This window comes from Mus pahari, chromosome 20 (genome assembly GCF_900095145.1).
Source record: "Mus pahari chromosome 20, PAHARI_EIJ_v1.1, whole genome shotgun sequence".
Classification (NCBI taxonomy): Eukaryota; Metazoa; Chordata; class Mammalia; order Rodentia; family Muridae; genus Mus; species Mus pahari.
This window is the reverse complement of record NC_034609.1, coordinates 35947899-35970563: the sequence shown is the minus strand read 5'-3', so window position 1 is coordinate 35970563 and position 22665 is coordinate 35947899. Positions and strand designations below refer to the sequence as shown.

At 40.6% G+C, this 22665-nt stretch overlaps 1 protein-coding gene across 1 annotated transcript in view; it reads right to left on the bottom strand.

The window, feature by feature from the left end:
- The window catches only part of Cntnap4 (contactin associated protein like 4), a 294082-nt gene that overhangs the window by 229961 nt on the left and 41456 nt on the right, over positions 1-22665 (bottom strand). The window contains exon 2 of the mRNA XM_021220063.1: positions 17566-17676. Coding sequence (XP_021075722.1) covers positions 17566-17676 — 111 coding nt within the window. The remainder of the gene's footprint in view (positions 1-17565; positions 17677-22665) is intronic.

Below are 22665 nucleotides of genomic sequence, written 5' to 3'. Positions count from 1 at the left end.
AGACACACCAGAAGAGGGCATCAGATCCCATTACAGATGGTTGTGAGCCACCATGTGGTTGCTGGGAATTGAACTCAGGACCTCTGGAAGAGCAGACAGTGCTTAACCACTGAGCCATCTCTCCAGCCCTAATAATATTATTAATAGGTTAATATACTCTTTAAACTTGACAAGATCACCTAGGAGATAAACCTCTGTGTGAGCCTGGGAGGGAGTTTCTAGATTGAATTAATTGAGGTGGAAAGACTCAACTAATTGCTAGTGACATCATCCATAGGCTATTGTCCAAATTGAATAAAAGGAATAAAACAGAGATGGCTGAATGCTTGAGTGTATTCATATTCTCTCTCTCTCTCTCTCTCTCTCTCTCCCTCCCTCCCTCCCTCCCTCCCTTTCTGTGTGTTTCTGTTTCCCGTCCTCTCTCCCTCTTTCTCCCCTCCCCCTCCTGTCCTCTCCCTCCCCCTCTCCTTTCCCCTCCCCCTTTGTCCTCCCCCACTGTGAACACACTGTGGTCAGCTGCCTCACACTGCTCCTACCACCAATGCCTTTCCTGCCACTAGGGGCCGCACCCTCAGCCTCAGAGCCAAAACCCTTCCTTCCTGAAGTTGCTTTCATCAGGTGCTTTACACAGCAGTGAGAAAAGAAAATAAGACAACAAAAAGAGAGAGAGAGAAAGAGATCCCTTTAGGCTCTTTTACCCCTTGTCGGCTCTTTCACAGTTTAGGCTTAAAAGGTATCCTGCTAAGCCTTGTGGCCAAGCTATGTGATAACCTACATTTTAAGCACGAGGTGACCCCTAATACCTGAGAAAGGCAGAGGAACGCAAGGCAAACAAGGTACCTATGCATATGCCTGTTGCCCACACCCATCCCGCGCACACACAGAAGGGGCCACTGAGAGAACCATTCTGTCATTCAGTCTTACAGCATCTTTCATTACAGAAATGTGCATGCTCACCTTTCCCAGAATTGGCCACAGTTTGATACAGAAATGCAGAATCTACTGATTACTTCATGTGATGCATAAAGAGACCCCACTCAGTACCCCTCCTTGGCCAGTTTGATAAGACTGTGCCATAGAGACATGTAGCCCTCTGCCAATGTAATCAAAGCTACTAGTATCTACCAGCTATTGCCTTATTGCTGATCCACAGCCTTTTTCAAAATTACAATATAGCATATCAAAAGATTTAGCACAGAAGAAAAGTAAAAGGGATTTTCCTATGGGGTGGATCATGAAGGCCTGCCAGATAAGAGGTCAATGCCAGTTTAGCCATCATATACAGACAGAAGCAAGATTAAACCTCAGAAAGCAAAGTTGTGCTTACACTGACTACCCAGGAGGCTGCTAACATTTACACAGCATTGATTTTTCCACATACAGTGCTACTAAAATGTACGGTTGTTGACAATGTCTTTTGATAGAAAAATTTTGCAAATGGTGTGCATATTCCACTTTCAAGGGGTTTGCTCTAAAATGCATATTTTTCTTCTCCATTATGGAAAATAATCATAACATTGCTGTTTTTTTAAAAAAATGTTGGGCTTTATCTAGGAAAAAAAAATACAATTGCACTGTAAGAGTTTTATTTGAAAAGAGTTGAAAGCTTTGGCTCATATATTCTACTCTTTCATGAGACATCATTTGGGGGATTAAGCTAAACACAATTTGGAGGATTATGTCTGTGAATAGAAAGTGCATGATAAGGGAGTGACCCAGCACAGAGCCAATGTGCAAAGACTAGGAAAGGATTCTATTTTGTCATATTTCAATTTTGTTTCTCTGAGTACTTGAGGAAATCTGTCAAAACACTGGCTGATGTCAACCTCAAAGAATATGGACCTCAAAGATTCTACCCACCAAAGAGAAAGGGAAATGAGGGAGGCAAAGTGGGAGTCTGTAAACCCAGCACTCGGGAGGCTGAGGCAGGAGGATGATTTAGAGACATCTGGGTTTCATGGGTAAGCCCTGTGGTACATGAGGAGGGCAGAGGGACAGAGAGGCAGGGACTGACAGAGAGAGAGAGAGAGAGAGACAGAGCGAGAGAGAGAGACAGAGCGAGAGAGAGAGAGAGAGAGAGACAGACAGACAGACAGACAGACAGACAGTGTGACAGAGAGAAAAGAGGGGGAAGAGACAAGCCCAACATTGTTTACAGTGAAGACAAATGGGAAACTCTGTGAGCATGGGAGTTGGCTGATTTCTAGAGTTAAAATAATGCTAAACAGCTGTCTCAAACCCCATCCCGAAAATTCAAAGCCTCCAAGGAAATACGAAGTAGCTCTTGCAATGTGAGTGCGGTGTGTCTCTCACAGGCTCTCTTGTTTGTTAATTGCTGGTTTTCCAGCTGGTGGTGCTATCCCGGATGGTAAAGCCTAACTGGAGTAAAGGTGTCACCTGAGGTGTGCCTTTGGAGGTTATGCACAACCCCTAGACCCTCCATCATCGTCCACTCCCTGCCTGTTATGAGGTGAGGAATCTCCTCCGCCACCACCACCACACACCAGCTGCTGCCAGTTCTGCCCGAATACAAGAGGACATGTGACCATGGTTTGAAAACACGAGCCAAAATACATCTTTTTCCTTCAGGTGGTCCTTTCGGGGATGCTTCTGATACACAAAAGTAACCAACACAATAGGACAGTAGGAGAAACTAAGAGACATGGTCTCCGAGGAAGCCTACCCCATTACAGCTAAAAAAATCAGTTATAGTCAAAGACCAAAAGGAATTCATGAGCAAAGAGTGAAGAAAGATAGAAAATGCTAACTCAGCACAGGGAAAATACAAACAAACAGCTATGCCGTAGAAAAGGGGGAAACTGGAGAGACTACTCATTGGTTAAGAATGTTTACGCTCTTACAGATGACGAGAGTCCAGTTCCAAACATCCACACTGGGCAGCTTGCAGCTGCATGTAACTCCAGTTCCAAGGGGATCCTGCATCTCTGGTTACCATGGACATTTTCACCCTTGTACACATACACACACACACACACACACACACACACACACACACACNCACACACACACACACACACACACACACACACACACACACACACTTAACACTTTAACAAATAAAATAAAAAAGTTAAGGCATAAAAGGTACCACAAAGTATAACTGAAATGAATTCAGTTGAGGGGTTCGGAGTAGATTTGAACACATAGAGGTGTCACTATGAAGATGGGTCAATTAGTGCCCACAAAACCTGAGTAACAGAAAGAAAATAAAGAAGGAAACCTGAGAGATCTATGAGGCACCATCAAGCTTAACCTTGTGTGAGAGCAGGCAGAAGAAGGGAAGGGAAGGGAAGGGAAAGGGCAGTTAAAGAAATAATGACCAAAACCTGTTTTTCAGATCTAATAAATGATGTGAGAATGGATACACTCGAGAAATTCAATAAACAGGAGGCAGAATAAACACAGAACGTTCCACACCAAGACATATTACAATCAAGCTATTCAAAGTTGGGGCACAGAAAGAATATTAAAAGCAGAGACAAGAGATCTGTCACGTATGAGGGACCCTCGCTAGGCACAGATAATTTCTAAACAGAAACTATAATGGCCAACAACTCAAAGGATGGCAAATTTGAAATGGAGCAAGGGAAAGAGAAAGTCAGTCAAAATATCTATGTTTGGTGAAATTGTCCTTTTAAATGAAGGGTAAATCATGACAGTCTCAATTTAAAAAATAAATGTAGAAGACCTGTCCAACAAAAACAAATCCCATCTGTGGAGAGAAAGAGGAATAAACAGAAAAGCAAAGTTAAATGAAGGAATAAAGACCACAATAAGGCAAATACGTAATTAAGCACAGATGAATGTATCAGTGTATAGGGGGTTTATAATCCCCCCTTTTCCTTCATGATTTAAAAGAGAAAGGCAGGACAATGAGATACTCCAGCAGCTAAAGGTGCTTGCAGCCAAACCTGATCACCTGAGTTCGAACTGCAGGTACCACGTGGTGGGAGGGGAGAACCAACCCCTGAAAGTCAACCTCTGACCCCCTCATCCATGCAACAGCAAGGGCACATGGGTGTGCACTGGGGGAGGGGTGGGTGAATAAAGAAATACAATCTACATGTTTAATAAATAAAAACGCACAAAGTTTATCAATTAGGGTACACAATAAATATCTAATTTCTGGAAATGATACTGAAAGGAACGGCAGGCATGTCAGGAAGGCGGGGCATCACATTTAACACAGAAGCTGAGGAATACTAACTGAAAACAGGCCATTCGAAATGTTAAAGGTCAGTTTTAATTTGAAAATGTAACCACAAGGAAAAAATTCAAACACAAAAATAAACAAGAAAATTAAACCACAAAATCTCAATTCCAAATAATTTAGGGGCTTGGGGGACAGCTTAGTGTATAAATCACTTGCTGACCAAGAGTGTAGACCTGAGTTGCAATCCCTAGAGCCCACATGCAGCAGGACATAGTAGTGTGTATCTGTAATCCCAGAGCTCCTCCAAAGATGGGAGGTGGAGATAAGAGAGACAAGTTAGCCTGGCATATGCAGGGGCAAACAAGGAGTCCTGTCTCATACCAAGTTATCCTCTGGCCTCCACCTTCCATGTGTAGTCTATAACATTTGCTTAAACCACACACACACACACACACACACACACACACACACAATCACACACACATATACACATACACACAATCACACACACATACACACATTCACACACATATACACACAATCACATACACGTACACACATACACATACTCGCACATACACAATCACACACACACATACACACATTCACCCACATATACACACAATCACGTACACACATACATATACTCACACATACACAATCACACACACATACACACATTCACACACATATACACACAATCACACACACATACACACATACAAATACTCACACGTACACAACCACACACATACACACATTCACACACAAATATACACACTCCACATACTCACATATATATAATCACACTCACACACATACTCATACTCACACATACACAATCATACACACAATCTCACACACATACACACACACATAAACACACACTCATGCTCACACATACACAATCTCTCTCACACACACTCATACTCTCTCTCTCACACACACACACACACACATACTCACACATACACAATCACATGCACATACACAATTTCACACACATTAAACACACTCACACATATATAATCACACACACATACTCATATACATACACAGTCACACAATCTCACATACATACACACACACTCATACTCACACATACACAATCTCTCTCACACACTCATACACACACACACACACACAAATATGGGTGGGACTGATTTTTAAAATCTACAAAAATAAGTTTCCTTTTTGGAACCTAATAATGATAAATGGTGTGATTAGACAACATTGTGATTGTTCTTAAGTGCCCCAGAATTGGCATGACATAAATATAAAATTAACATTTTACCATGATTAATTTCACGTTACATGAATTTTTATCTCAATTTTTGATGGTTTTACAGTGGATTAGTTAGCTTGTCTAATAGTGTGCAACTTTTACAGATTCATCCATCCCTTTTCTTAAGCACTGTGTAAAACCACAAGGTTCAGCCACCCACATGGCCCGTGTATGGTTTATTTTAACTTGTACTAAAATTGCAGTCAATGATTATATTTATGGCTTTGCTCTAAATATCGGTTTCTTACATTTCTGTTCCACTGATGGTTTTCTGCATCACCACGCTCCTTATGTGATTGTCCTAATCAGCATTAATGCCATCTAAAACACAGCAGAAGATCCACTCTGATAAAATAAGACATGGCGTGCAAATGAAGCAGAGATGGGTCAGTCGGAGAGCAAATGCTAATACATTCGCTTGCTCTTTAACTTTGAAGCTTTGCTAATTTTTATTCCTTTCATCCTGAAAGCAACATAGAATAGCTCTAGCCATTGCAGAATCTTAGCCAGGCTTAGAAGGGCATATTCATAAACACCCATGCAAAGCAATGACTATGGGGCTGAAAGTCTTAGGCAGGCACAGAAGTCTCCACTGAGATTTCATGCTTATTTTTTTTTTCTGAGGAAAGACTCAAATTACATGACCAGTTACAGTTCTACCAAAATGACGTGGAATTAGAAATCAAATCGCCTCTTAAGGTTATGGCAACCATTTGGAAAAGAAGTAGCCTGTTATCTAGCCATCTATCTCCTGGGTGTGTACCCAAAGGAGTCTGAGGCAGCACATCACAGAGACAGCCACACACATGTGCTTTGTAGCACTATTCACAAAAGCCAACTCAGATGAAACCAGCCTTGATGCCCATCGGCAATAAAAGGGTAAAGGAAAAAGGTAAATGTCCATAGAATGGAGTAATATTTATTTGTGAAAGATGGCCTTTACGGGAAGATAGATAGAACTCGAGGACATCATATTGACCGAAACAGTACAGATTTAGAAAGATAAATACTCAATGTTTTATTCATACACCGAATCTTACTGTTAAAAGGAAGCATGAAGTAGAAATAGGCTATAGGACTATTGAGGACAGTGGTTTGCAACCTTCCTAATTCTGCAGCTCTTTAATACAGTGCCTCATGGCGTGATGATGCTCCAACCATAATATGATTTTCATTGCTATTTCTTAAGTGTAATTTGACTGTTATAAATCATAATGTAAATATCTGATATATAGATTATCTGATATGTGGCCCCCGTGAAAGGGTCATTCAACCCTCAAAGGGGTTGCAGCCCACAGGTTGAGAGCCAGCAAGAAGGGAGACAATCTGGGGAATGGGGGGGGGGGGTTGTACATAGTCAAAGTGTATTGCATGCATGCATCTATGCAAATGTGGTAATAGGAGCAGGAGGACTCAAGCTCGGTGGCAGAGCATGTGTCTGCCATACCTTAGACCCTACGTTCAATTCTCAACACTGAAGAATGAAAAGAGAGTGTCATAACGAGAGCTGTCATTTCTGTACCAATAAAAATGCTACTCTTAAAACACTATTCGTTGGGAAAAGCAGTAAAGGAGCTTTTTCACTGAGTCCCTGGCATGAATTTCAAAAGCATCATTTTGATGACTTTCTGAATGCCTACATACCTATCTATTTCTATTATTAGATATTTTCTTTATTTACATTTCAAATGTTATCCCCTTTCCTGGACTCCCCTCTGCAGCCCCCCNCCCCCTCCCCCCTTCCCCTGCTTCTATGAGGGTGCTCCCCCACCCACCCACTCCCACCTCATCACCTTAGCATTCCCCTATACTGAGGCATCCAGCTTTACTAACTACAAAATGATACAAAGCCCACACTTCTTTTGTTTACTGCATTTTTCATTCCCTTGTCCCAGCCTTAAATCTGTTTCTACCTTACACACATATTCTTGGTATTTATAAGCATGGGTCCACTCCACAATCTGTATTGATAAAGCCAAAGTATTAGAACATATTTAAAATGATTATTTATCTTAATATGGTTTCAGAATTCCAGAAAGGCTGAAAGATTATAGGTGAATTCTCAATATGGCTTTTATATACAGATTTCATTTTTATTAACATCTTCTCATGAGTATGGTATGTGTCAAGTAGTAACTCAGTATTGATAAATTATTGTTGGTATTATTATTATTATTATTAGCTAAATTGATATTTTCTTTAAATTTCTTTAGTTTTTACATAATGTCCTTTTTTCTTTTTTTTAATTCAATATTTTCTTTATTTACATTTCAAATGTTATCCCCTTTCCAGGTTCCCCCCCCCGTAGACTCCCAATTCCATCCCCCCATCCCCTGCTTCTCTGTGAGGGTGTTCCCCCCCTCACCTACCCACTCCCACCTCCCTGCCCTTGTATCCCCCTATACTAGGGCCAGGGCCTCCCCTCCCATTGATGTCCAACAAGGCCATCCTCTGCTGCATATGCAGCTGGAGCCATGGGTTCCCTCCATGTGTACTCCTTGGTTGATGGCTTAGATCCTGGAAGCTCTAGGGGTCTGGTTGGTTGATATTGTTGTTCTTCCTATGGGTTTGCAAACTGCTTCAGCTCCTTCAGCCCTTTTTCTAAGTCCTCCATTGGGGACCCCGCACTCAGTCCAATGGTTTGGCTGTGAGCATCCACTTCTATTTCAAAGTCCCACTGGAGTATTTATGGTGCACGTTGGTCACCTTGTTTCCCTGGGTTTATATGCTTAGGCCAGTTTTCAGGCTTTATTCTTTGGGGTTTTCCTTGATAGCTTTTAGGATAACCATCCAGCTAGAATGATCTCCACTAAAGATCTGCATAACAATTTTCAGAGAAGTTTTTCAGAGGATAAACCATAGTGATAAAAAAAAAAAATCTATCCTTAACATATCAAATCATATCAAATCAGGACTGCATTTCATCAATGTATGTTAGCACAAACTGGTCATCTGCATAAGTTTGAGTTTGTCAGTTTTCTCCATCATAGAATTCTTCCTATAATAACCTGCTATTAGACATAAGTTGCTTAAATATGTCTAACACTTAAGAGGGCACGATTTGTACTTCAGTCCTTTGATGTGGGATAAATTACTATTGATTTACTTCTTCTGAGCAGGAATAAATATATTGCCCCATTTATTTAATTTTAATTGTGTGTACTCATATATGTCTAGGTGTGGGTTTGTGCATGTGTGTATTGTATCCATGGAAGGCAAAAGAAAATGTTGAATACACTGGTGCCAGGGTTGCATCAGTTATGAGTCACCCACTCTAGGCCTTGGGAATTGATCTCAAACCCTCTCTAAGAGTACTATGTGTTTGTAACTGCTCATCCATCTCTGTAGCCCTCTGTTGTGCTATTTTATTGAACGATAAAAGACATGGTGTGAAGGCACAAGTCTGAACTACGCCATCCGTAGAACAAGTTCAAAAGGTAGAAGGGTATAAAGTAAGGGAAACCCAAGCAAAGCTAAGCTTTCAACTGGGACAAAAGTATAGGTCCTGATACTCAGTCCTACACACAGTTCTGAATAGCCTCGATGGATCCAATTCCATCCTAACTTCCACAGCTCCATCCATCCGCGTCCTCCAATGGTTATGGATACCCTTCCTGTGGAGAGACGCCTCTCTTCCTACAGAACCAGTACAATCGGTCATGCCAGGAGATTCCCAGGGAAGGAGGATCCCTCACCATGAGGGAAGTCATGAGAAAGCAGCTACATCTGAGTGGTCCAGCCTAGATAAGTCCCTCTTACATCTGTGGGAAGCTGGACTTGACCACTGCAACACTCACTGGAGAAAGCAATGCGGCTGAAGGGATGGAGAGACATGGAGCATCTAATATACCAATGCATATCTTTAACTGTAACTGTCTTTAATAGGAGTGCATGAGACTCCCCCTCCCCCAGTTTGTGTTCCCCTCCTCTCAGAGGAAGGATGGTCACATTGTCCACACAAGGCCGGAGCCACTACTTCCTTCAAGTGTTTCTTTAGCTTTGCAACCCACCAAGCTTTCAGAGGACATTCTCATTCCGAGGCTGAGGCTGAGGAGTCCCTTCACACATGTATGCTAATATTTTGTTTAGAATATTTTGCATTTATATTCATGAGCAAGAGTGGTTTTTAATTTTCCTTTCTTGTTTGTCCTTGACAGGGCTGGGTACCAAGGTTATGCCGGCCTCACAGAGTGAGTTAGGAGACTTTTGACTATTTTCCTCTCTCTGAGAGAGAAATGTCAGGTCTGTCTTAAATGTGTTTGGAAGAATTCCCATTTGAACACTTGTTAGCCTGGAGTTCTCTTTGTTGGAACATTTTAATTATGGATCTATTCTCTTCATGAGACAGGAGATTTATTTTTCTGTAGTTTTTTTTTTTTGAATGCAATTTCATAAAACTATGTTTTCTAAATTTCTCAATTTATTTTAGTTTTTGTTTGTATGTGAATGCACGAGGAGGCCAGAAGAGGGCACTGGATTTCCTGGAGCTGGAGTCATGGGTGGTCATGAACTACTGACTGTGGGTGCTGGGAACCAAACTCAGGTCCTCTAGAAGAGCAGGAAGTGTCCCTTGCCTATGAGCTGTCTCTCCAGCTCCTTTAAGACCTCCTTTACTTTTATACCTCCTTTCATTACTTCTGATCTAATCTGTTAGATGTTTTTGTTCTAATTTCTTCATGGGGTTACTTGGATGGGTTCTTCATATTTAGCCATCTTTCTTCTGTGACGTTTGCAGTTAAGGATGTCAGTTTTTTGTCTAGGTGGCACCTCACAAGTTTGACTTACAATGTTTGTCATCCTTGAGCAAGAGTGATTGCTAATCTCCACTGAGATTACTGTTTGAGGAGTGCAGTAATTAAATTCCACACCTATCTAGATTTTAAGTATTCTTTAATTAATGATTTCCAGCTAATTCCACTGTAGCCAGGCGCTTGTTCTCCATGATTTCAACCCTTTGAGATTTATTAAAACACTATTCTTTCTGACACCACATAAATTTAGGTAAATAGCCTAGGTGTACTTGATAAGAATGTGTGTTCTCCAGTTGTTGGAAACACTATATAAATAGAAATCACAATTGCCTATTTTGCTAAATTTATTCATTTTCTATGTCAACCCTCTGTAATTTCAATAATATTTTCCTAGCTTGTACATCAAACAACTAGACAGAGAGATATCATAACAATAAGCCCCCTACACTTTACCTTTCTACTCACAGATTTTTTTTAACGACTCCTTCATGTGTTTAATACTTCATTATTGGGTATGAAAAGTGGTTGAGACACTAGACAGCATTTCCTGTCTCTCCAGGAATGCTGCCCATAAAGAAGGGCTCACTGGGTTTTCCTCAAATAGATCAAACTGTTTGCAATTTCTGTTTGGTTCTCTAGCTTCTGGGACTACCACTAAATCCATGTTGTGAGGCCCTAACCATCAATGTGATAGCAGTTTGAGATGAAGTCTTTAGGAGATGTAGATGAGAATAGAGGGTGGGCACTCAGCATGTGGTTGGTACCCTCATAACTAGCAGAAGATGGAGAGATGGTGCTCTTCCCATGTGCTTGCATACAGGAAGCATGTTAAAAGGCAAACAGAAGGCAACCATTAGAAGCAATGCCCTCAAGAGATAACAAATCGGCTCTCTCTTTGGTCTTGCACTTCCAAACCTTAGAATTAGGAGAAATAGATGGCCTTCTGTTTGATTCACTTGATCTGTGCTATTTTGTGATAGCAGCCTAAGGGACCCTTAACTTTTCTAAATTAATTATTTCCCCAAACCAGGCACCTGCTGGAGTTGGTACCTTTGATTTTGGGGTAAATCTGTCAAGAAAGTCTGGGCTGTGGGGGTGTCTTCTCTTGACATCTATGAACTTCTAACCCACTCTGCCCCTGTTCTGCCCACAAGGTCGCCATTTTCTCCTCACGGTTACACCCTGACACATACGTCCCTTGCACCTCAGTCATTGGTTACAGCTGCACTTCTGAGAGAACACAACCTGATATCCATCCGCATAAAATGCTGCTACTCACTACTGACAAAGGCAGATGGGCTGGAGTGATGAAGAGCACTTGTTGCCTATACAGAGGACCAGAGTTTAGTTGCCAGTACCCACATTAGGTAGCTCACAACTGGTGGTAATTCTAGGTCTGAGGAATCCGACGTCTTTTTCTGATTTCTGTGGGCACCTGTGTATGTGCACCAACCCACACATAGACACACAGAAACACACAATTAAAGAGACGAAAATAAAGATTCAGACATGCACTAAAAGAATGCAACTTATATACTGGTGATTATTATCAACTTCATGAATTTATTTTTAATTGGACAAACTGGAGTCATCATATCGGTTTGAGTGGGATCATATTTATATCCTAATTTCTTCATTTTATGAAAGTTCAAGGCATCTTCTAAGCCAGGAAAATCCCGTGTCTCATAGTTTGAAGGGACTTAGAAGGGCAGTCTGCTTTAAAGAATTCTCCTTACCTTCTTAACTGTGTTTCAAAGATTTCTATTTTTAAGTGAATTATGACAAAAACATGTATTGCCCAAAAGGTACACTTGGGGCTGGAGAAATGGCTCTCTTCCTAAAGTGCTTACACGCATGCAGACTTGAGTCAGGATCCTCAGGACTTAAGTAAGACTCCAGCTGCAGTAGCACACATATGTAATCCCAAGGAGGGAAGACAGAGACTGGAGGATGTCACCCTTGCCAAATCTGCTATCTCCAGATAACAGTGGAGACATTCTCTTAGAAAAATAAACTGGAGACTGATTGAGAAAGACAACTGATATTGGCCTCTGATCTCCACACTAGGTACATGTACATGCACATGAATACACATGTGTCCACATACATAAACAAAGGCACCCACATACCCCAAGCATACAACATGCACATTGTTTTAGAATATGGAGACCCTCAAATCCAATCTCATACATTTATAGGTGGAAAGAGAGAGACGATGTCATTCCCCAAGGCCACCCAGAATTTACTACTATGGTATAGTGTTCTGGATTCCCAAGCCAGAGCTTTGTATCACCATAAATTACTTACTATTGGCGACTTGACACATCTACTCAGATGGAATTATGGGGTTGATTTAGAGCTATAGAATGTGTGCCTCTAGGCAGACAAGGACATTGGAGGAAAAGAAAAAAAGGGGTACCAGGAAGGGGAGAGGGTAGAATGTCCTTTCAGAAGGAGACCTGGAATGGTCAGCAATATATGAAGTGTGCAGGAAACCAAATGGTCACAAGATAGTCATCCCTAGTGTTCAAATGAGCTGATGCAAGAATAGAAGTGGAGATATATATATATATATATATATATATATATATATATATATACTCATATACACGAACAGGTAGCAATTTTTCCTTTGCTTTAATGAATAAAGGATATGGGCATATCGAGATATAAAAGATGTAAATCTTCACTCATTTTTACTTCACCTTCTCAAGGCCAATGTGTAAAATATAATCTATAAGCATAAGTGACACACCATAGACCATAAAATTAATCTTGAACTTCATTCTCCCAACCATTATCAAAGTGTGAATATCTTAGTAAGGCTTTTGTTTTTAATTCATAAACCAATTTCAATTTCTTTTTTTTAAATGCAAAACTATTCTAAATTAAGCTATCACATCACCAAGCTGGCTGACTCTGACCATAGATGCACAGGAAAGAATGTTCTATCTTTACTACAATCTCATAAAGAACATACAAAATATAGCGATGATTCTCTGGCACTACTTTACAATTAATCGGGAACAAGTTGGTCCCTCCTAGAAGACTTAGGTGTACACCTGTATCCCCTGAGACTACTTTGTGTACATTTGTGCATATATTTGGTCTTGTTAAGTTTGTTTAATGGGGTTAATCAATGAACTGCTTTGAAACTGGTTAGCATTGCTCCAGCCTATGTTTCTGAAATCCATTTGGGCACACTTCTGCACTGCCATCATTTTCAACAAGGCCAATGATGTCATTTCATGAATACTGTGACACTGTTAACCCTATTCCTCCTGTGGGAGATTAAAGGACAGAGGCTAAATATCTTTCCCATCCTTAAATGAGTAAGAGGTGGTTGTGATTTAAGCCCAAGGATACTGAATCAATCTCAGGGGGATCTAATCATAGTTGCTCTTCACCTAAAATTCTATGATCCTCCGGAGAAAAAGAGACACAGGGGGAACACCTGAAGTTCAGATGTCTGGGAAGCTCGTGTCCCACGGCTCTAAGGTAACTTGTGACCAAACCATTCAAGGGGTTATTTGAGTTTAAGTGCTTGTATCTCAGCATTATGAGCTGTAACTCTGAATTCCACGGGAAGGGAATGGGAGGGGAGAGAGGGGGAGAAGAAAGGAGTGAAAGGAAGACAGACATAGATGAGGGAAGGAGGACAGGAAGGAGGGAAAGAGAAAGGAGAGGAAAGAGAGGGAGAATGAGAGAAGATAGGAGGAGGAGAGGGAAGGGCTTGTACTACAGATAATTCAAACACAGGGCAGAAAATTAACCATAGCCAATAAGATGTCATGTGCCGGAGCCTAGATGAGTCTGAAGGTGTGAAATTCTTACAGCTCCATATGTCAAAGCCTTTCTTGGCATGTTAGAATCTGGAGTGATGGGGAAGAAGTTGCTACAGAGGAAAATACGACAATATCTTTTATTCTGCGTTAATCTCTACAAGCTTCCCCTAAGAGTGCAAACTCAGCCACTGAAGTTCATGAGCCTCATCTCTAGCCACAGACCTCAGGTGCACTCCAGACTCACACCATCTGTGCTGAGGCTCGCCTTCCCTTAGGCTTCAAATTATTCAACTCTACACATAATTCACTTCTAATTTATCAGCTGCCATCTGAGGCCTTGACTATTAAATATATTAATATTCTTATTTTAGAATAAAATAAATATAAAGATTCTATGCAGCATCTTCAACAACAAGAAGCACTGGCTACTTGGGTAATATTCTCAGGGGACCCATCTTTTTAAGCAAGGATGTGTATCCCTGAATACCTGGAAAATAGAACTTGGGTGTCTTTACTTAAGCACTGTAAGTTTTGTGAGGATAAGTACAATGATTTAGGGCAGAAAGAATAGCCACACAATTCTGCAAGGGGTGTTAGAATAATCCATCTCAGAGTAGACAGAGAATGGGCGTTACCTCTGTCAGTTCACCATGTAAATAATTTCTCTACATACAGATGTCTGACTTTTAACAACAAATTCTACAGCTGTGAGAAGATGTTGCTTATTTAGCCTAGAAAGACTCCATTGTGGTAAGGAAACTAACAATGAACAGGCAAAAACACCTATTATTCTTTTAGCAACAGGAACCCTTCTGATCTTACAGACTCAATCATGAAGCAATCAGGTGTACTTCAACACAGTGCATGCGTTTACATCCCTGTGCCGAAATACTTTATTTTCGCTGTATACAACCAATGGACTCACGACTTGCTGCTTTGGCTATTTCACAAGTCTGCTGGTTTGCAAAGGACCCATCTTGGGAAACCCTATGGCCAGATGAAGTAAATCACACTCATGGGTACCAATGTAAGGACTGCTGTATATTCTTTTAGAGGAGGCAAATCAGCTCAGACTCTCCAGTCAGGATCCTATTTATTGAGTCAGCAAAATCCATGGTATTTCTCACCCACAGCAGGGCACTATGTGGACTGTTTCACATTCCTGACCAGTTTTTCTGATTCCTCAGAAAAGACTTCTTTATGTCTGTCAAAGAAACTATTGGTTTCATTTCAGCAGCTTGGCTGAACACCTCTTTCAACCTGAGCTACATGCTAGAAGGAGCATTTGACTAAAATAAGTAATATATAGCCTTTAATAAATCACTCAAAATCTGACATTCCTTTATGAACACTTCATGTAATTAATAGAGAAAAAAAAGCAAATCTAAATAAAAAAAGAAAAATGTAATCAAGTAGGTTGACAACCAGCAAGAGATAATTAAAATGATCCTGTTTTGTTTCTTGGTTTCATTAACATGCAAATGAGATTCATGAAGTTTGATATTGTGTTTCAGCAAGAGCCATAGAAACAAATTAAGAATGAAAATGAGTCCCACCGATGGAGACTCCTGTTGAGTATATAAATTAATGAAAACTATGATTGCATCCAATTAATAAAATATAATTCTGTGATTTATTGGGCCTCAAAAATGAAATAAAGCTTCATAGATAAATTAAATTTTGTTTCTCTTTGGTGGACCCCATTCTGTGAGTGATTTGAAGATTTAAGGAAAAGGGCAGTAAGTGTTAAACTCCACTTTACTTTTAAAAGCACATGGTAGAGACCTTGCTTTCAAGTCAAAGTGTTGTAGAAACAGTATCCCTGCTAAGAGGGCCTTGGTGAAGGATCTAGAACAGTGTTTCTTAGACTTCCTAATACTTCCACCTGTGCTGACCCTCAACCACAAAATTATCTTTGTGCTACTTCATAACTGTAATTTTGCTACTGTTATGAACAATAATGTAAATGTCTGATATGCAACCCCCAAAGGATTCTCAAACCACAGGTTTAGAACCATGGGTCTAGAATGGTTCTGGAGGGGGGCGGGGAGCCAAGTGCCTACACAGTCAGAGATCCAGAGTGGCAAATAGGAAGACACAGTGACCAAAATCTCAGACTACAACATACTTATAGAACAAAGAAACATAGTTAGATCCAAGGGCCCCACGCCTCCCGCTGGGTACAAAGATCTTGCTGTTCTTCTCTACCAACACCTTCACTCTTAAAACCACCAAAGTACACACCTCAAATACTCTAATATGACACTTGAACCATGTCAAAAAGATCAAAACCATGCCAAAGGGTCATGCAAATGTCTCTATAGTCATTAGAACTGAGTAATATATAATGCATATCAGCATTCTTGCCATTCTTGTTCTCTCTCTTCTGTCTCTCTGTCTCTCTGTCTCTCTCTGTCTCTCTGTCTCTCTCTCTCTCTCTCTCTCTCTCTCTCTCTCTCTCTCTCTCTCTCTCNCACACACACACACACACACTGTTGTGTTCTAAGCTCCATATACTCAAACTCAAGGAACAAGAATACCAACAACATCAAGAATGCTAACAGCAAGGAGTAGATTTTGCAGTGTGGTGGAAGAGGACATAACACATGGCTTTTGGAAACGTGAATTGTTTGGAGTCTGTGTGCCTATGTGTTAAGATGGCTTCCCATTTGTCAGTGTGTCCCTCCAATGTTTGTGCTAATGTCTCTTCCCTCTCTATATTAAAGAAAGTAACCAGAGTGGTACTGTTGTTTAGTGGCACTGTTGTTTAGTGGCACTGTTGTTTAGTGGCACTGTTGATTAGTGGCACTGTTGTTTAGTGGCACTGTTGATTAGTGGCACTGTTGATTAGTGGCAGTGTTGATTAGTGGCACTGTTGTTTAGTGGCACTGTTGTTTAGTGGCACTGTCGTTTAGTGGCACTGTCGTTTAGTGGCACTGTCATTTAGCACATGGTTGCTTGCTGTGGCACTCTCTCATATTTCCTGCAAGTGAATTATCTTTGCCTTCCGTTTTCCTGGAATCATATGCAAGCCATCGAGCCCAACCTACCTAAGCAATGATAAACAACTGAAACTGGGTATTCCTCAAGGGCCAGAAAAGCTTTTTGAAGCTCTTGATCCTCAACAGCAGATAAAACCATGCCAACCACATCAAGAATTACACAAATGGAGGGATTACTATTTTTAAGTATGTAGTGTGCTTTGAAATTACTTCTTGCAGACTTCTTTAACTTGAAATAGGAAGGCAATTAAGTTCCCATCATTTCTGTATTCATAATGATTGCAAATCACTGCAAAAATTTTTACTTTATAAGATATGTAAAAATTTACCAGATTGAAGAAACTAAATTCTTTGGTTGTTAAAATTGATAATATAAAGTTTTCAGATAGGGTGTAGTTCTTTGCCTTTCCTGAGTGGAAGCCAGATGTCATAAACTTTGGGTTATCACCATTGGCCTGTTTCAACATTTACTTCTTTCACAGCATATTACTTGCAATGATTTGATTAAGAAAATAGAAAATTTACAAGATTCATCTCGAGCCAAAGGGTTGTAGGAGAGCAGACTTACCGTCTCTTCGATTCAGCCTTGCGAATCCAGGACCGTGACTGCTGGAGAGCTCAGAAGAACTGCTGAAGGATGCCTGAGGCAAGGCAGACACTAGGGGCTCATCACAGTCATCTGCCAGGAGAGAAAATGCCACATTCCAGTGAGCACAGAGCTGACAGTTCTCTTCAAATCAATAGACACAACAAATAAACACAACATCAAAATGAGGATCTAAGCCATGCACAGTGGCATATGCCTGTAATCCTACTGCTCAGCAGGAAGCTGTAGGATGATCTGGAGTTCAAGGTCATCCTCAGCTATACAGTGAGTTCAAAACCAGCCTGAGCTGTGGGAACCTCTGTCTTAAAGTAAGTAAATAAACAGACCTAAATTCTCTATATATATGCCTATCATATATGCACTATATCTCCCCAAGTCTGGCAAGCTCAATAAAAACTGGAAAATAACAAATAGATAGGAGGTTATAGAAATAGAGAAAGAAGACATGGTAGAAATTATAAAATAAAATGTTAAGATCAAAAGGTTTGTTTTAAAATTTTTGTTTTAGCATGAGCAGAAAGATGTATAAATTTAACTATGATAAAATTAAGAAAGTTTGTGGGCTTAGTGGTACACACCTGTCATCCTGGGAACTCAGGGGTCAGGGGATGCTGCATAAAGGTCTCAAGGTCAAAGCCCAAGCTGGGCTAGGAAGGGAACTCAAGGAAGCCTAGTTCAGTTACTAAGTCCCTATCTCAACTTAAAGCAGAAAGAGGACTGGGCATGTAGTTCAGTAGCAGGGTGCTTGCCTAGTGTGTGCAAAGCCCTGAGTTCAAGTACCACAAAACACAAAGAATCTACAGTTTCTAAAAGATGTTTTACAGTGGAGGGGAAAGGGTAAAACATAAAGTTCATAGACAAGAAACAAATGAGCCATGGATGTCTCTAGGAGCACATAAAAGTTTGTTGGGATCAGGTAGGCCATGTGAAAGAACTTATTTAAAGATGAAAGCAATGCATGGAAATATGCATGAAGGAAGTGTAAACCAAGATATCACCAGTGTCCTGAATATGGAAAGCAGCTTAAATGAAGAAAAATAAAACACCTCCCACTTGGTTAGGAAGCACACTAGAAAAGTGGTTTGAGTCTTGGCCAGAAGTCATAAGAATTGATTAAATTTAAGAAACATCAGAATTACAAGTAGGTAGCACTTTATAAGCAATGAATGGACAAACTGGACAGGGTCCAAATAGGCCAAAGGATCAGGAGCATGTAAGTCTCCAGAAGTCCCACCATACTACTTATGAGAAAACAATGTGAGCGACTGTTTGGTAAAAAAACAACCAGCCATGAACTCGTCAATTTGAACTTCAGCATATCCCACACTCCACTAGTTCTATTAGGAAGCAAGCGTTTCTGGGACTGGGTTACTCATGAGGAACAGCAGTCTCCAAAGAAAATCTTTTAAGTATTACAAGAATGATATACAGATGCTAATAGCTTTCGTTTCCCATCAAAAGGACAAACACCCAATTTGGGTGCAGACTCAGCATCTCTACATGGAGAGTCACATGCATCCCTTATAACAGCAAAGGACCATTCGCAACCCAAAGAGCTGACAAGTGGCAGCATAGTTCACAGTAAAATAATGCACAGCAATGAGAAGGAACTACAGCAATACAAGAAGGATAGCTCATAGAAATAAAACTTTTAGGGAAAATTTTGAGTTAGAACAGCATAGTCTAACTGAACTTGGGGATTTTAAAACACAAAGCTTAATAGTATGTTGTTTCAAAGCATAGGTGATTTTTTTTCATTCCATTAAGAAAATGAATGAAGCTGTAAAACTTAAGAACTATTTATACCTTTGGGGTAGACTCAAGATGAGGAGAAAAGCCCTAGGGTGGAACTGCCAAGGGTTTAAGTCTGGACATTGATGACACATTCAAAAGATTCCATTTTGTCATAAAACTTTATAAATACGCAAACCTAGGCAATGTGTGGGTTTGAGGTGCTACTAAAATAGATAAAAGTTTCTGTTTATGTATTTTGAACGTGTGTCACATAGACTGCTCTCCCTGTGTGCATAATAATGGGAGGGGATTCACACATGCGGGTGTATGCAAGCGTATGGAGGCCAGAGCACAACCTCAGGTGTCATTCTGTCTCCAGGCTCACCCTGGCCTGGGACTTGATGAGGTCAGGCTCCCTGGCTGATAAAGCCCCAGTGTTCAACCTGCCTCTATGCCCCCAGTGCTGGGGTTACAAGTGCTTATCCACACACCCAGCTTTTGTATGTGGGTTCTGGGCAGAAGGTGAATCAAACTCAGAACCTCCAGCTTCCTTGGCAAGAATGTTACAGACTTATCTATCTCTCCAGCCCCCCCCCCATATATTGCTCTTAATATATAAAAACAAAGTACAAGGAATAGCATGAATACGGTTTGCTCTGACAGTCATACATGCTTAATTTACTCTGTAGAGGCTTCCGAGTGCATTACTCTTTTGAATTCTGAAGTTATTCTCACCTTTGCTTTAATCAGAAAAAAAAAAAAGTTCATATTTAGTAGTTTTACACATCCTGGGGATTTAAAAGCACACAGTGTTATTGTCCTCTTTGGCAGTAATCTAATTTAAATTAATTCAAAACTTATCTGGAGTCACCTGAAAACTTAAGAAAGTTCTTTCTTTCTGCCTGAACGTAGCTTGCTCTTGGGTGACCTTCACAAGAATTTGTCCAGTATGGCCACGTGTTTCTTGTGTTCCTTTGAGGCTTGTTTGTTTGTTCTTTGGGGATTTACTTGGTGTTAGCAATCAAAACCATGGCTTCACGAATGCGAGGCAAGCACTCTACTAAGCTACACTCCCACCCCACACTTGGTTTCTGAAGATTATCTCATTTTCATGTAAAGCTCATTTTTTCTTCTTCTTCTTTTGTACCTTAAATTCTCTAGCTGACTCTTAAGGAAGACGGGTTCTTGCATGTCTATTGATTAGCTTAAGTGCTAACACCAGCCAATCTAGTTGTTCAGTGAAGTACTAAGGGGTGTAGACATTAAAAGACTTACAACCCATAGAACATTGGGGAGGGGGCTGTACCCGATTAGACAAGCAACAACCAGAATGCTTTAGTACACAGTGGGAGCTAAGGTATGTGTGTATTTGTGTACACAGAAGTGCATTATGTACATGTGAGAACAGTGCATATGCACATCGTGTGCATGCATGTGTGTGTGTGTGTGTGTGTGTGTGTGTGTGTGTGTGTGTGTGTGCTCACTGTTACTGATGTGCTTTGGGGGTCATTATTAGTATGCAGGTGTGTGATGCAAAGACAGTTTAACTGATTCTCAAATCAATTATGCAGATCAGAATCGATCCTGTGAATGTAGAATGGGCCACTGCTGCAGTCACTCTGGAAGAAGGTATATATTTATTGCCCATTCGTTTTTGTCAACTGTAAATTGAGAATCCATACGGTTCCATTTTTAGTTTTAAAAGAATAGGGTTGAAGTAGGAGGATGGGGGCATCTTTCCTGTTCACTGAGAGAGGGACAGGTAAACACAGGAGGTGGGTCATGGAAGGTATGGATGGGAAAGCTTGGGTTAAGTTCCAGTTGACCTTTGCTTGACATGACACTATTCTCTACCACAAGCCTCCACATCCTTCTCTTAAGCTGCTGTGTGCTTTCCTAGAAATAGAGTTGTTTAGTTATCCTTTTCCAAGTTAAGAAAACAAAAAAAATGACACTGCATGCTTTCCTGCGAACTTAGGTCATTTCATACACCTTAACTGGCCTTTATTCTTTATTGAGATACCAATATTAATAACTTATCAATGAAATCATTGAGGCACAAAAGCTCGCCACAAGGTCTTATCTTTCTGTAGTAGAATGTCGATATTTACAAATCGAGTTGGGGCAAGAAATCAAGTTTCTAAGGACTGTATCGTGTTAGTATGGTCATAATGGCCATTTCTTCAGGTTTCGTTGTTTGAATGTTGTGGAGGATCATGGCAGCAGGAGCAAAACATCTCAGGAAGCCCTTCTCTTAAGCTCTGGGTTTCCCACGCTATTTACTTATTACCTATTGGATTGTAGCAGTTTGACAGAAAAAGACAGACCCTGGGCAGCAGTGATGAGTTCAAGGTAAATAAACAGGACGTTTCCCTGTGGCTATTAATGTAGTTTTAGATTATGTATAGGGGCCTCCTGTGAGTTTAATTCTAGATAATAGGTTTTCTCAGGTTGCACTAGCAACACAAGCGTTCCGGACTATTGATACCAGGGCACCATGTTTCAGCTCAAAGATTCTCAACCAGTGTGGAAGGACTGCAGCTCTAGGCATTCTTGACAAAACCAGATGACATGTTAATCCCTGGCAGTTGGAGGCGGGTTATTCCTGGCAGCCAGTAGATCAGGAGCAGAGATGCAACTCTGCACAGTGCAGTGCATAGGGCATCACTCTGCAGCATTTTCTCCGACATCCCAATGATGCTGAAGATGGAAAACGGTATTCCAGATTCAAATCCTATCCTTCCTCTCAGCTGGTACCCTCCAGCTTCCTCTCATATCTCAGCGTGGAGAGAACTCTCATTTGCAGCATTCCTGCACTCGAATAAAGAGCAGTCAGAATTTATTAAGTATATATGCATTAACGTCTATAAGGGGTCACGTTAGTTTATTAAGTACTACATCACATCATCATAGCACCCTGGTCCCTTCACTGGCAGTAACACTGTTGGCAAAAAAAAAAAAAAAGAAAGAAAGAAAGAAAGAAATGAAATCAGGCTGGAGAGATGGTTCAGTGGTTAAGAGCAGTGTCTGCTCTTCCAGAGGTCCTGAGTTCAATTCCCAGCAACCACATGGTGGCTCACAACCATCTGTTATGGGATCCAATGCCCTCTTCTGGTATGAAGACAGTGTACTTACATACATAAAATAAATAAATCTTTAGAAAAGAAAAGAAGATGTCAAAACACATGGTGAGATGGTTGATGTGTTGACTAAGGGAATATAATAATTAAGTTGCCAAACATTATAGGGATGCTCACAGAATTCAAAGTGGTAGCAGAGCACATATATTATCAGATAGAGATATTAGTACAAGAAACCCTCATTAGT